The sequence below is a fragment of the Myxine glutinosa genome, chromosome 2 (genome assembly GCF_964187855.1).
Source record: "Myxine glutinosa chromosome 2, kmMyxGlut1.1, whole genome shotgun sequence".
In the NCBI taxonomy this organism is placed as follows: domain Eukaryota; kingdom Metazoa; phylum Chordata; class Myxini; order Myxiniformes; family Myxinidae; genus Myxine; species Myxine glutinosa.
The window spans coordinates 48,484,932-48,499,773 of record NC_136262.1 but is presented as its reverse complement, the minus strand read 5'-3'; the positions used below and the strand labels follow the sequence as shown (position 1 = coordinate 48,499,773).

Below are 14,842 nucleotides of genomic sequence, written 5' to 3'. Positions count from 1 at the left end.
GATTTGGAGGGTCGGACCATAACAGTAGGGAAGGCATTTCGTAGGCGTCGAGAGGTCTACAGAAGAGGACCACTTGGCGGTAGTTTTGGTGTTGGCAGCAGCCGATATTACTATGGAGGCTCCCAGAGTTATGGCATCTCCCGAAAGAATGATTGGCAGAGGACTGGCCGAGAAGGAGACCGCCAGTCAGGTGACTGCTGGGACAAGGGGTCCCACCGTAACTGTTAGGAGTCCGGAGGAATTGAAGCACTCTATATACGGCGGAGCCGCCGAGCCTGGGCTCCTACACGGGCTAACCGTGAACGCCACGTTCTTAAAAGGCGTCCCGGTAGGGAACGTTCCTGCACGGACTAACCGTGAACTCCACGTTCTTAAAGGCGTCCATGTAATGAACTTTCCTCCCCGGACTAACCGTGAACCCCACATTCCTTAAGGCGTCCATGTAGTGAGTACTCAGCTGGGCCTCCATCCAAGAGCAACTAGAAGTTGTTGACGCTTGGTCTAGAGGGAATTACCTTGGAATCTCTGGGGGGTTTTGGTTAAAGTTTGTTGCTTTATTTTTGAGATGCGATAATTGTGCCCAGGGGGAACTGATGATTTGGGGTATCGGGTTTGTTTATCAAAGTTGGCCGGCCCAGAAAGTTTTCGCGGGGTTCAAACTTTCTTTCTTGAAGGGGGGGAGTGTTACGGATCCCGGATTTAGGTGAATTACTATTCATGTCATTGCTTATTAATGTTTATTCTATTAAAGGTTGTTGTGGTTAAATGGTTAGAGAGGCTCCGGATAACAGGCGACCGGAAACGGGATAGTGAACCGGAAGAAGAAAAAACAAGACACGAGGTCCTGGAGAAGCGGCTATCTTCTTCTTCCTCGCCGAGTTCCGAGGCGAGCGGTGTCGATATTGAGCAGCGTGGGGAACGCTGCGTTTGAAAGCCCGTCTGGCGAGAGGAGTTACCTGCGCGGGGTAATTACCGGTTACGCGTCAAGTTGCCGTGGGTTCGTGCACGGAACCAAGCGTCCGGCACAGTTCGCCTCAACGTCTACAAGGACGCGTATGGGTCGCACCTTGGGCCTCGCGTGCTTTGCGAGCCGCGCTTTGCTTTGCAAGGAGGTGTGCGCTGCAGCAGCTGTTCCCGGTACGCGACATGCACGTTTGGAGCACGTCAGCCAGGGGTTCGTTCAACCGCCCATGTGCGGAGAAGTCGACCTTCACCTTGGTCTGGAGGGGCCCAGAGACATTGTGAGGGACAGTGACCATTGAGGGGTCGTGAGTGGGGAAAGGGGGGAAATATATGAGATGGCCATCTTAGTAATATTGCGGATTGATTGTTGATTGTTGTTGATGGATTGAGAATATATTATTAATTAATCCGGATCCTTGGTGTGGGGTTGCTTATTGACCTGAATTGTTTGTGTCTTTCATATTGATTGCATTACGAACGCGTAGAAATCAGAGATCTTTCTGGCGGGGTCCTCCCACGGTCCGGGGGTCACCAAGACCAGGTAGTTACCGGGAGGACCACGTAACAAGGTCGAAAAGTGCAATACTAAATTCAAACTGATACATGACGTTAATGTTATTAACGTTTAATATCAGGAGCAAAAAACTGCTGATAAATACTCTGCTCTGTGTGGAATGAATGTTTGTGCTTAATTTCTTCATCATGTGCAATGTCTATTATTGCCAGGCATTGCAAAAAATGTTTACAGAAAGGCTAGCCATACTCTCTAATGAGTGTTTTTGTGTTTCAGATTGCATGAACATGGGTGCCAAAGCTCAGCAAATGCCAGAAAAAAAGACAGGCAATTGTAACTTTGAGAAAAGAAGGCCAATCCTTGAGACAAATTGCAAAAAAATTACAAGTCTCAAAAAAATCAGAAAAGCCAGGAAACACTATCCCTCTACTCTTAAGACTGAACTCTCAACCCTGTCTCCCTCTTCCAAATCCTAGTGACATCTGGTCAAATCTGTTTCTGGTGTTTGTTCTCCCTCCATCCCCTCCCTTACCTCAAATGGCTACACAGCTGACTCCGCACGTGAAAAAGCTGAATGCCTCAACTCTATGTTTCTGTGTTCGCCTCAAAATCTTGTGTCCCAAACCCGTCTCTCTCTGTACCCACCATACCCAGTCATACCCAGCTGCTCCAGGACTCTGTGACCTTTTTTCCTGACAAGGTGGTGAAGTTTCTGTCAAACCTCGACTCTGATTCTGCAACTGGACCAGACAGCATTAGTCCACGGGTCTTAAAATCCTGCACTGCCACTCTTTAACACCCTCTCTCTGTTCTCTTCACCCTCTCTTTTCTCAAGGTCATCTGCCATCAGCTTGGAAATCAGCCAACATTACCGCTTTACACAAAAAGGTGCAAAAACAGATCCTTGCAACTACAGACCAATCAGCCTTCTCCCAATTATCAGCAAAGTCATGGAATCCATCATTGCTTTGGATATCAAATCCTTCCTCTTCTCCAATGGCTTGATCTCTGATCATCAATTTGGATTCAGACCAGGTCATTCTATGCTGGACATGCTGCGTCTGCTGTCTCAACAATGGATGGAGGTCCTCAATGTCGAACAGGAAATTAGAGCTGTCTCCCTTGACATATCACGTGCCTTCGATACGGTCTCGCACCCCGCTCTGCTCAACAAACTCTCCGCCTATGATATCCATGGAAATCTCCACGCATGGCTTGCAGACTTCCTCTCTGGTCATAGTCAACGTGTGGCCCTGAATGGGTTTCTCTCATCTCCCCTTCCTGTTCAGGCTGGAGTTCCCAAAGGCAGTGTTCTGGGCCCTGTGCTTTTTCTGATCTTCATCGATGATCTCTCTGACTCTCTTGAAAATCCTCTCTATCTCTTTGCTGATGACTCCACTCTCTGCAACTCCATACCTCATCCCTCCGATCGGCAGTCTGCAGTCTCCTCACTCTCTGCAGACCTGGACAAAATCACAGACTGGTCAAACAAGTGGAACATTTCTTTCAATCCTGACAAATCTCACACTCTCACCATGTCTCTCCGGAAAGACCGACTGGAAAACCCTCCCATCTACTTTCTGAACAATCCTCTCCAAGAAGTTCTGTCACTCAAGCTTTTGGGTCTCACTATCTGCCATGATCTTTCCTGGGAAAACCACATTTCCAAGTTGGCCTCCAAAGCTAGTCGCCGACTGGGCATCCTCCGTCATGTGAAGTCCTTCCTCGGCACACCTGAGCTCCTCACCACATACAAGGCTTTCATCAGCAGTGCAATGGAATACTGTTGTCCCCTCTGGGCTGGTGCTCCTGCCTCACACCTAGCTCTTCTTCATGCTGTTGAAACCAAAGCTTTCAGAATCATTGGAATCTCCCGCGATGAAGCTAACTCCGAGGGCCTTTCACTCACTCACCACAGGCAGGTTGGTGGTCTTTCTGTCTTCTACCGACTGCTCTCCGGCCTAGCTCCCCCAGCTCTGTCTGTGCTCTGTCCGCCAAATATTCCTACAGGATGCACAAGATCTGCCAGCAACCCTCTTATGGTGAAACTGCCAAAATCAAGACCCTCAGCTCACCTTCACTCTTTCATTCCCCTTTTCTCCCACCTCTGGAACAAACTCCCTCACTCTCTTCAATCCCTCTCCTCCCTCCAGGTCTTTAAAACAGCTGTTCACCACCATCTCTTATCTTTCCCCATCCAAAACCTTTATCTTTTCTACCCCAGTTAATTCACCCCAGATCCACTTTTTTGAAATAACAACTTCTTTCATTGAAGTCCTTGCAGTGTCCATATGTTTTATACCTCTCCCACCTCCCCCCAAGCCCTCTCCATCCTACAGATCTCCCGATGCCCCTGTTCTCTACTGTTGTACTTGTGTGCTTCCCTCTCTCTCTCCCCATGTTGTCTCCTGCTCCCTTGATCATATGTTTTATGTGCCAGTTTGTTTTTATGTGATTAATGTTAGGTCTTACACGAGCCTCAATCTTGTACACAGAAGAAGAAGAAAAAATAAAAATAAGGTGTCGATAAATGCACTGGCTTGTGCCATTAAACGAGAATGAAACTGGTAAAAATGCAGATAGAAAACGTTCTGGTTGACCAGGAATCGCAAAAGAATCACAGGACAAGTAATCTGAGTCACCAGTCTGCGCAACAGACGTCTTACAGCACGGGAAATTAGAGCCCAGCTAAACAGCTACAGCATTGCAACTGTTTCAAGGCCTTCTTTTGCAAAGTTACAATTGCCTGTCTTTTTACTGGCATTAGCTGAGCTTTGGCACCCATGTTCATGCAATCTGAAACACAAAAACACTCATTAGATTGTCTGGCTGGCCTTTCTGTAAACATTTTTTGCAACGCCTGGCAATAATAGACATTGCGCATGATGAAGAAACGAAGCACAAACATTCATTCCACACAGAGCAGAGTATTTGTAAACAGTTTTTGCTCCTGAGAGGAAATGTCAATAACATCAACGTCACGTTTCAGTTTGGATTTAGTATTGCACCTTTCGACCTATTTCCAAAAATTGCATTAAACCTATGTTTCGCACAAGAAAGATTGATTGAAGCACAATCTATTATCAGTAGATAAGCAGATTTATCTTTGGTAAGAGTTATGTTCACATCTTATGTTCATTTTGCACATTAAACAGTAAAATAGCAAATAATGTTGGGCATACCTAAACTTTTGACTGGTAGTGTATGTATATACAGTGCCTTCAGAAAGTATTCACAACCCTTTACTTTTTAACATTTTGTTGTGTTACAGCCTGAATATAAAATGGATTAAATTGAGATCTTTTTTGTCACTGATCTACATATAATACCCCATAATGAATCTGCAAGCAAGGAAGAATGCTGTTCACCAACGCTCGCCATCCAACTTGACAGAGCTTGAGCGAATCTGCAAGGAAGAATGGGAGAAACTCCACAAATCCAGATGTCAAAGCTGATGCAGACATACCCAACAAGACTCGAAGCTGTATGCCAAAGGCGCTTCTATGAAGTATTGATTCAGAGGGTTGAACACTTATGTAAATTAGATATTTCTGTATTTCATTTCTAATTATATTGTAAAAATTCTTTTAAAAAAAGAAGAAAAAAAAAAGCCACTTTAACATTATGGAGTGTTGTATGTACATCAGTGACAAAAAAAAATCTCAATTTAATCCATTTCTAATTCAGGCTGTAACACAACAAAACGTGAAAAAGTCAAGGGGTGTGAATACTCTCGGAAGGCACTATATATGCATCACATGCACAACATTACATAAAGGAGTAAAGAAAAGCTCAATTGTCATACCACCAGCAAATTATCTGTGAGCACAAGTTCCGTTAAGCTTTCACAGTATCCGATCGTATCTGGAAGAAGGGACAGTCGGTTTTGATCCAGTTTGAGAACCGATAGTTGCGTTAACTGACCTGCAAAATAAAAACAACGTTCAGCAATCACTTTTGATAAACCATGCTACTTGTTGGTCATCAGATCTTCAATCGCTAATGCAGTATAAATTATTATTCAGCATGCCCTAGAAGACAGTCCTTGATGCATTACTACGAGTTTAAGCGATTATAACAATGGACACATTTTCAGCTCTTACCTATTTCATCAGGGATGCTTCCAAAATTATTCTGAGAAGCCAAAAGATCTATCAGACTTGTGAGGTTGCCAAGCTCCTGTGGGAGACTTTCAAGAAGGTTTGCAGATACATCCAGGGAAGTTAATCTTGCCAGGTTTCCGATCTCCTTAAAAGATTGTGAAGGGGAGAAAGGAGTGGGGTGAAGTGAGGGAGAAAATGAATTTAAATAAAAGTTGTGTGCAGTGCATGTGCATATTGACGCACGCATGCACACTTTTCATTTAAACTTCTTCTTCACAACAATCATAATTAATTATGGAGCAATATTAAACAGCTATTCCAACTGCATGAAAATAACATGTTATATCTAAAGGATGTTGTAAATGGTACAAAAATATAAAACACCTTTTTTTTTTTTTTTACAACACCTATCTACTTTACTTTATTTTAATAGCGAGCCAAAAGTCATAACTTCAGTAATTTGCCCCTGATTTGCCGACTGTCTGTCAGAAGTTTCTACCCTTTCAACCAAAAGTCCTCCAAGCTGTGGGTCCACAACTTCTGCTGTGTCCAGTCAGTCAATCTGGCAATACAATCTTATATTCTAAATCTATGCAGTAAGCTGTGGAATCCTGGAAAGGGGCGGAACACTTTTCCGAGGGGCCGCCCCAGAAGGTGGCGCTGCCCACAAACAACAGTGGCCAATGATAGGATCAGCTGAGTGCTGGAAAGGTGGTCCCTGTAGGGAATCAAGACTGTGTCTGCACAAGTGCATGGCAGTTGAGCTTTTGGTGTGGAAGTGAACACATGTCTCCCTGGTTGGCCACCTTCTTCGTCTCCTGGCCTCCTCGTTGACATCGCTTCTCTAGTCTCCAGTTCCCTTGAACAACACCAACTTGCATGGGCCATGGTGGACCCACAGAACAGCTCATGCCTGACTTAAGTGGTCGTCTGCTTCCATTTTATCCAAATTTGGGGGGATAGTTTTTGTGAGGGAGATATCCGGCACCATAACGGGGAATCGTTTTTCATTGTATATAATATTTTGTTTCTTTTCCCCATCATCCCTATCTGTTTCTGTTAATCGCTCTGTTTGTTCTGTATTAATTTATTGTGTCCGGTCCATCGTTTTTCCCAAATATATTGTAAATAAACCCTTAGTTTCTAAGAAACATCTTCCCACCTTCCTGCCTTACCACGCATGAAAAAATATCCACCGGATTATTCTGTTGTCAAATGGAAAGTAGCTGTCGTTCATTAGAAATCTCATACTTTAGGTTTATCCTTTGATAAACTGCATGCAGATAGTCTTCTCTTACAGTGTGCTCTGTTTTTATTAACTACAATGTACCCTTGCTGGAAAATCCTACCATCCTCCATTTTAACTTCCTTCTCAGACTCCCACTATAAAAAGGTAACTTTTTTCTCCAACCTGCACCTACGACAATAAATCCTGCAATTTTCTCCAACCTGCAATAGATGATATTCCCATTATTTAAGCTGATTTTCAGTCTGACAAGATGGTGCATAGGCAGTGCACATACTTTTTGAGTTATCTAGCCTGGGTTCAATTTACAACTCAACTATAAACTGTCAGATCAGTGCTTCACAAAGTGTACCATCCCTTCGATGGGCATTAAGCTGCGGACACATCTGCTGGCATTAGCTGGTGGACATTAAATATCCCACAATATATTTCAAGGAAATGTAGGCAAGTTGTGCTGACATCGTCCTGGCCAAATTCCAAAACCTCCTTAACCTAATTACACGGGGGGCACTGCATCAGTAACACAGCCATGCTTCCTATCATTGATGTTACCAGGCACACAAAAATGATGATAAAGTAACCTTAAAAATAAACTCAGTAGGCAATAATAGTTCTCACAAACATTATCAAGTGCGCCAAAGGTGCAGATAGCTGCATGGCCATCCAATCAAAAATGGACAGGCTCCAAAAAGTTTTGATTCTAAATTCTAAATTCATCCAAGATAGATATACCATAATCAGAGAGATCTACGTGTGTATTTAGAGGGAAACGGGAAGGTGGGGTGGAAGTTGGATGGGAACACAATGAGTTATTTAACATCTGCAAACAGAATGACTATTACCTGTTCAAAATATATTTTTCACATTTCCATAGAAAACAGGAATCTGTTGCTTCTTCTTTGAAGATCCAGAAAGTTAGAACAGGTACATAAAAATTGCACGACCAATTGGCAAATGTAAAACCTATTAAAGAAGGTACTGAAGAGTAAATGAAGACTGCAAGCAATCTTGGCTAATTTGAGGCTCTGGTTCGAATTAGTCATGGAACCGGCCCTCATAAGAAATAATCTTCCAAACCAAATAACATGTCAGTCAAACTTGTGATCACAATTTGTGGGCAATTGTGTAGTCAATGAAGGAATAGCACTCCTGGTCCGAAGTCACAGTGTTTACTGCTCAGCAAGTCATAAAGTAGCACGATGTAAACCTTTCCAATTCAGTAAACCAGGAAGACAAATTTTCGAACAAAGAATCCTTTCTTAAAAAGGTAACATCAACACTATTATGATTTGTGGGGATAATTGCAAGTATTGCGCTACTGTATAAACAGATGACACATTGAAGTCCTGAGGCTGCAAGTTCTCTTTTGACCAAGATATTTGCTCTTTCTTCTCCAAGCCAATTTCCTGAAACTGTATCAGGCTAAGCTGGCTAGTTTCTTGAACGTCAACATGAATTATGATAGTTTTTGCATTCAACTTTTCAGCTGGTGCTGCCAAACTAAATTCCATTCATTTTCAGCACATGAGCAAAAGTGGTTCAACCAGGGAACTTGATGACATCCAGACTTTCTTCCACCAACCTTGACAGCTGATCTGAAGATTGCGTCTTTAAAAAAGAAACAGAACACAAATAAAATTCCAAAACAGGGAAGCAATTGCTTGCACTTCTAGCTTGTCTTTTATTTCCAAAAAAAAAAAAAAAAAATCAGCAAATTACCAGAACCTCTGTTCAGAAAAAAAAACTTTTGTTCTTCAGATGGAGGGCTTGTCAACTCAAGAACTGCAAAAATAAAATTTCAGGTATGGAGGAGCCAAGTGAAAAGACCTGCTACAGGTGAGAAAACTAATAATCTGAGACAGTGATGACGTGCACATCGGATTTTTATGTGAAAAAAGAAAAAATATTTTTTCACATAAAACGGCTTTTTTGCGCGCAAAAAAAATATTTTGCTATTTTTGGAGAAAAAAAAAACTTTGCCCTTTTTCGGGAAAAATAAAATAAAATGCCCTTTTTGGTCGAAAATGTCTGGCAGCGCTAAAAAAAATTAGGGAATTTTTCGAAATTTTTAACTGCGATCGATCTCAAAAACAAAACGTTGCGTCCACTTGCGTGCGTTGCGTCCCCAGCATGTACAGCAGTGAGGCAGTGTACTACAGTGAGAGAGTGTACACAAAGTGTGAACAAGTCTCCTATCAAGATGAGTGCTGCTCTTCGTGACAAGTGGCTGAAGGAATTCAACGCTGGCGGCGATGGGGCCACCTTCAAGTACGTGTCGAGTGACACGGCTTTCTGTCGAGCTTGTGAAAAGACTTTCCGGGTGAAACAGAAGTCTGAGCTGGCCCAACATGTCCGAGGAGACCGCCACAAGAGCAACTTGGCCTTGAAGAAGAAGAGGACGGTCACGCAAGCCACCATGGAGGACTTTGGTGGTGGAAAGAGGCACAAGTGCGACGTCGTGGCTCAGGAGCTGTGCCAGGCCATGCTGGCCGCTGGCATCCCATGGTCGAAATTGGAAAACCCTGCCCTCCGGTCGTTCCTGGAGAAGCACATCACTCTCCAGATCCCCGATGAAAGCTGGATTCGAAAGCACTACCTCGACAAGTGCTACGACGAGGCCTTGGCGGGGATCCGTGCCGACCTCGGACAGCAGCCCATCTGGCTGTCCGTCGACGAGACGACCGATTCGGCAGGTCGATATGTGGCCAACATCATCGCGGGACGCTTGTCCAAGGAGGGGTACTTTCGTCCCCACCTCGTCCAGTGCATGTTTCTGGAGAAGACCAACTCCGGGGAGATCGTGCGCGCAGTCAATGACACGCTGCGCTATCTTTGGCCTGATTTCAAGCCGGAGTGCCTCAAGGTCCTCGTCAGCGACGCCACGGCCTATATGATCAAGGCCGGCCATGCCCTGAAGGAACTCTTCCCGGACTTGCTGCATGTGACTTGCGTTGCCCACGTGCTCCACCGTGTCTGCGAGACAGTCCGGGAAATGTTCAAGGACGTCAACGACCTGATTGCCACGACGAAGAAGGTGTTCGTCAAAGCCCCGTCGCGTGTTGTCCTTTGGAAGGAGCAGCAGCCCAATCTTTCTCTCCCCCCGGAGCCCATTCTGATTCGGTGGGGGACGTGGATTGACGCCATGGTGTTTTACGCCGAGCACTTCGAGGCCGTCAAGGACATTGTGGACCAGCTGAACGATGACGATGCGATGGCAATCCGGAGTGCCAAGGACCTGTTCGGAAAGGCGGACATCAAGCTCAGTTTGGTCTTTTTAAATGCCCACGTGTCGTTCATCCCGAAGATCCTTAAGCAGCTGGAGGAGGCCGGCATGGAGCTGGCCAAGGCTTTCCAGCTCCTTGATCAGGCCAAGGAGGAGCTCGAAAAGATCTGAGGCTGCCGTAAGGAGATCCTGCTCACCAAGTTCAAGGCGGTGCTGCAGCGCAATCCCGACATTGGTGTGCTGAGGACAGTGGCTTTGATCCTGGATGGAGATCAGCACGGATCTGAGGTTGGTGTGCCGGCTGGAGTCAAGCTTGCCGACATCCCCCTCTTGAGGTACTGCCCTATCGTCAGCGTCGACGTGGAAAGGTCCTTCTCCGTCTACAGAAACGTCCTCACCAACCGCCGACACCGCCTCACCAAGGAGAACATTACCAAGATAATGATTTCAAAAACCTACTTTAACCGTTCCTAAAAGGGTCTTGTCAATTTCTTCTAGTCCTCTACTTATCAAACAATGCGGTTGCAATAAAGGTACCTGAATGTCATTTTTTACCTGTTTACTAGCCCAGAGTGCTTAATGTTGAGCAGGAAAAAGCTTACCATTTTTTGTTCTTTTTTTGACTGATTTCTGAAAAACTTGGTAATCTATCTATAATTCCAGTAATCTCTGTGTGTTTGTTTGTTTGTTTGTCTGTGACCGCTGTTTCTCGACAACCACGGGTCCGATATACTTTAAACTTGCCAGGTATATTGCTGGGGACCCGAGGATGTGCCTTTTCAAGGTTTCATATTAATCGGACAATTACTTACCGAGATATGTCCAAAAAACGATTCAACCAATCAGAGAGCAGCGAGCTATCGCGTGTGCCGAACGTGGCGAACACACTCTGCCTCGGATGGCACATTTGAGAGCGTATTCATTTATTTCACGTTTGCAAACTATGTTGGCGCTATGTTGGCGTTAAACTATGTTTTAAAACTAATAAAAACCATTTCATGTAAATAGAGGGGGGGGGGGGGGGATTGTCACTGTACTCGCAAGCCGTTCGCCGTTCGCTTTGGCGTTGCGAATGAACCAAAACATTTCATGGACCAAACCATTTCATGTAAAGCGTTCGCCGTTCGCTTTGGCGTTGCGAATGGACCAAAACATTTCATGGACCAAACCATTTCATGTAAATAGAGGGGGGGGGGGTTGTCACCGTACTCGCACCCACGTACCCACGTACGGGCATTGCACCCACGTACGGGCATGCCCTAGTCTATCTATAATTCCAGTAATCTCTGTATGTGTGTTTGTTTGTTTGTTTGTTTGTTTGTCTGTGACCGCTGTTTCTCGACAACCACGGGTCCGATATACTTTAAACTTGCCAGGTATATTGCTGGGGACCCGAGGATGTGCCTTTTCAAGGTTTCATATTAATCGGACAATTACTTACCGAGCTATGTCCAAAAAACGATTCAACCAATCAGAGAGCAGCGAGCTATCGCGTGTGCCGAACGTGGCGAACACACTCTGCCTCGGACGGCACATTTGAGAGCGTATTCATTTATTTCACGTTGGCAAAGTATGTTGCCGCTATGTTGGCGTTAAACTATGTTTTAAAACTAATTAAAACCATTTCATGTAAATAGAGGGGGGGGGGGGGGGGATTGTCACTGTACTCGCAAGCCGTTCGCCGTTCGCTTTGGCATTGCGAATGGACCAAAACATTTCATGAACCAAACCATTTCATGTAAAGCGTTCGCTGTTCGCTTTGGCGTTGCGAATGGACCAAAACATTTCATGAACCAAACCATTTCATGTAAATAGAGGGGGGGGGGATATAATTTTAGATATCTATCTATAATTCCATTAATCTCTGTGTGTATGTGTGTATGTGTGTATGTTTGTCTGCGACCGCTGTTTCTCGACAACTACCGGTCCGATATACTTTAAACTTGCCAGGTATATTGCTGGGGACCCGAGGATGTGCCTTTTCAAGGTTTCATATTAATCGGAGAAGTAGTTACCGAGCTATGGCGATTTCTTTACCAAACACTGCAAGCCGTTCGCTTTGGACCAAACCATTGCATGTAAATAGAGGGGGGGGGGGGGGGGGGTTCTGTGGTCGTTGCGAATGGACCAAACCATTCATGTAAATAGAGGGGGGGGGGGGGGGGTTCTGTGGTCGTTACTGCCACGTGGTTTCAAAGTTTTTTTTTGTTGTTGTTGTTTGCACGCATGTTTTTTTGCACCCACGTACGGGCACGCCCTAGGATGTTTACACACACACACCCCTACACAAATTTTTTTTTTTTTTTTTTTTGGCAAGGAACGGGCACCCACGTACGGGCACGTCCTAGCTTATATATAGTACGGGCATGCCCTAGTATATATAGTACGGGCATGCCCTAGTCTATCTATAATTCCACTAATCTCTGTGTGTATGTTTGTTTGTATGTTTGTATGTTTGTATGTTTGTCTGTGACCGCTGTTTCTCGACAACTACCGGTCCGATATACTTGAAACTTGCCAGGTATATTGCTGGGGACCCGAGGATGTGCCTTTTCAAGGTTTTAAATTAATCGCAGAAGTAGTTACCGAGCTATGTCCAAAAAACGATTCAACCAATCAGAGAGCAGCGAGCTATCACGTGTGCCGAACGTGGCGAACAGACTCTGCCTCGGATGGCACATTTGAGAGCGTATTCATTTATTTCACGTTTGCAAACTATGTTGGCGCTATGTTGGCGTTAAACTATGTTTTAAAACTAATAAAAACTAATTTGCGATTCATCGTAACTGCGATATACGACCTTCCGGAGCTCCCGTGAGAGCGTGCGCCATTACGGATAGTAATTCAATTAAAAACATAAAAACATTGTCCCAATTCAGTCAGAGCGAAGGGCGTTGTTTTAAGCGAAGAGCGTTTTATTTTTCCCCTTAAATTCAGTCGCCGGACGGTGAAAGCTTTTTTTGGGGGGCAGCTACTGGCAGCCACGTACGGCCAATCACAGGACACGTTGTTGTGTCGACGTGCCGTGTTGTTTTCCCTCGCGGTTTGGAATGTTTTTCCTTTTCATTTTCTTTCTCTTCCTTACGGAAGTACGGGCATTTCCTTAAATTTGCGATTCTTTCGCTTTCCTGCGCGTTTGGGCACGCTATGGCGATTTCTTTACCAAACTCCGCAAGCCGTTCGCTTTGGACCAAACCATTTCATGTAAATAGAGGGGGGGGGGATTGTCACCGTACTCGCAAGCCGTTCGCTTTGGACCAAACCATTTCATGTAAATAGAGGGGGGGGGATATAATTTTAGATATAGATATAGTACGGGCATGCCCTAGTAATAAAAAAAAATGAATAAAACGGGGGAAAAAATATTTCGGGATTTTTTCACATTAAAAAAAAAATCCCGCTTTTCAAAACATGAAAGGCCTATTTTCTTAACATAAAAAATCCGTAGTCTACGTGATGAGTTCACTTGAAGACAAAACCAGAATTCAAAACGTTCATTGGACAAAGATGAGACCAAATCCAAACCAAAGCATTGAGGTAGACAGGCAGTCGTCGATGAAAGGGTAAAAGGAACCAGGTGACCAATGGACTTCAACCTTTCAGTCTCGATTGTGAAGAGGTATATCAATTGCATTAAAGAAGTAGATGCAAATACTTCTCATGATATCACTATATCCAGCTCAGAGAAGTCAAATATAGACCGTTTGTAGTACATGGAAACCCGTGAGAGAAATAATCCCTTTCGCTTGATATACTGAAGCATTGGAGATCGAAGGGTATAGGGATGTTGTCAGGACTTTTATGTAGCTCGAGTATGGAGAGTGATTGTGTGCATCTGTGCGGGGTGTCGTGTATGTGGGGGTCTCGTCAAGGGGTGGTGTGTGGTTTATGTTGTGTGCTTCTCCCCCAAGAACCGCCTTCACCACCCAAAAAAAACACAAAAATCAAAATAAATTATGTTCTTTTTCTTTTTTATTTAAATAATTCCCCATTTTTATTTTGCACCCTTGGGATATCCCTGGGCGTGCCACATTGTCTCATCCACATTCCTCCCTTCATTCTCCTAATGTAGTTGTGTCATTTTGATGGATATAATTGGTCTGGTGTTGATGTGGCGTAGACATGATTGGCCGAATGGCCTCCTCCTATGTCTCATTCCTTGTGTGTCCCCGTGTGTGTGTGCAATGTGCATATCATCCCCTCGGAGGAATGTTTGTACATGTTTGCAGAGAAAAGAACAAAACAAATTTAGTGACTCGGCCCCTTGGGAGGTTTGAAAGCTTTGCAGGCTCTTTAACCTGTTACCAACCCAAACATTTATTTTGGGTAAAGAACACTAAAGCATGAGAGTTAAAATGCACCACACCTCCACCGTTCAAAATATTTGTACTTTGAAAACGATAAATTATCAAACTATAAAGCTAAACTGTAACTTGAGATAAACTGTAGAGCATATTTAAAATAAAAAAAAACAACTGTTCACTTAATCCTCAATTTACACTCATTCTATTTCCATTTTTTGCCACAACGCCTGAACAATTTTCTATTTACGCCTCGTAATTTTTGAGTTAATCTTTTTTCACGCAGATTTTTTTATTTTTAATTCTGAATCGGTTATTTAATTCAAGTGGAGGTACGATGTACAGTACATCACTTCTCTCTCCCTCAGTAACACACAGTCTGTACTGTACTTGTGAGAGCTATCCCCTGACCTTCATTGATAGTATTGTTGTGGTTTTGACTTCTAGCAGGTAAAATAATCAATCTTTAGTGTAACAATAGTTATTTCATAA

The 14,842-nt window shown here is 44.1% G+C and overlaps 1 protein-coding gene across 6 annotated transcripts in view; it reads right to left on the bottom strand.

Annotated features, from left to right (window-relative positions):
• SCRIB (scribble planar cell polarity protein) overlaps positions 1-14,842 on the bottom strand; it is a 139,996-nt gene that overhangs the window by 64,511 nt on the left and 60,643 nt on the right. For all 6 annotated transcript variants that reach the window (XM_068108272.2, XM_068108273.2, XM_068108274.2 and 3 more), the window contains exons 8-9: positions 5,581-5,725; positions 5,283-5,401 (exon numbers count right to left, since the gene is read on the bottom strand). In XM_068108272.2, the coding sequence (XP_067964373.2) occupies positions 5,283-5,401; positions 5,581-5,725 (264 nt within the window). The remainder of the gene's footprint in view (positions 1-5,282; positions 5,402-5,580; positions 5,726-14,842) is intronic.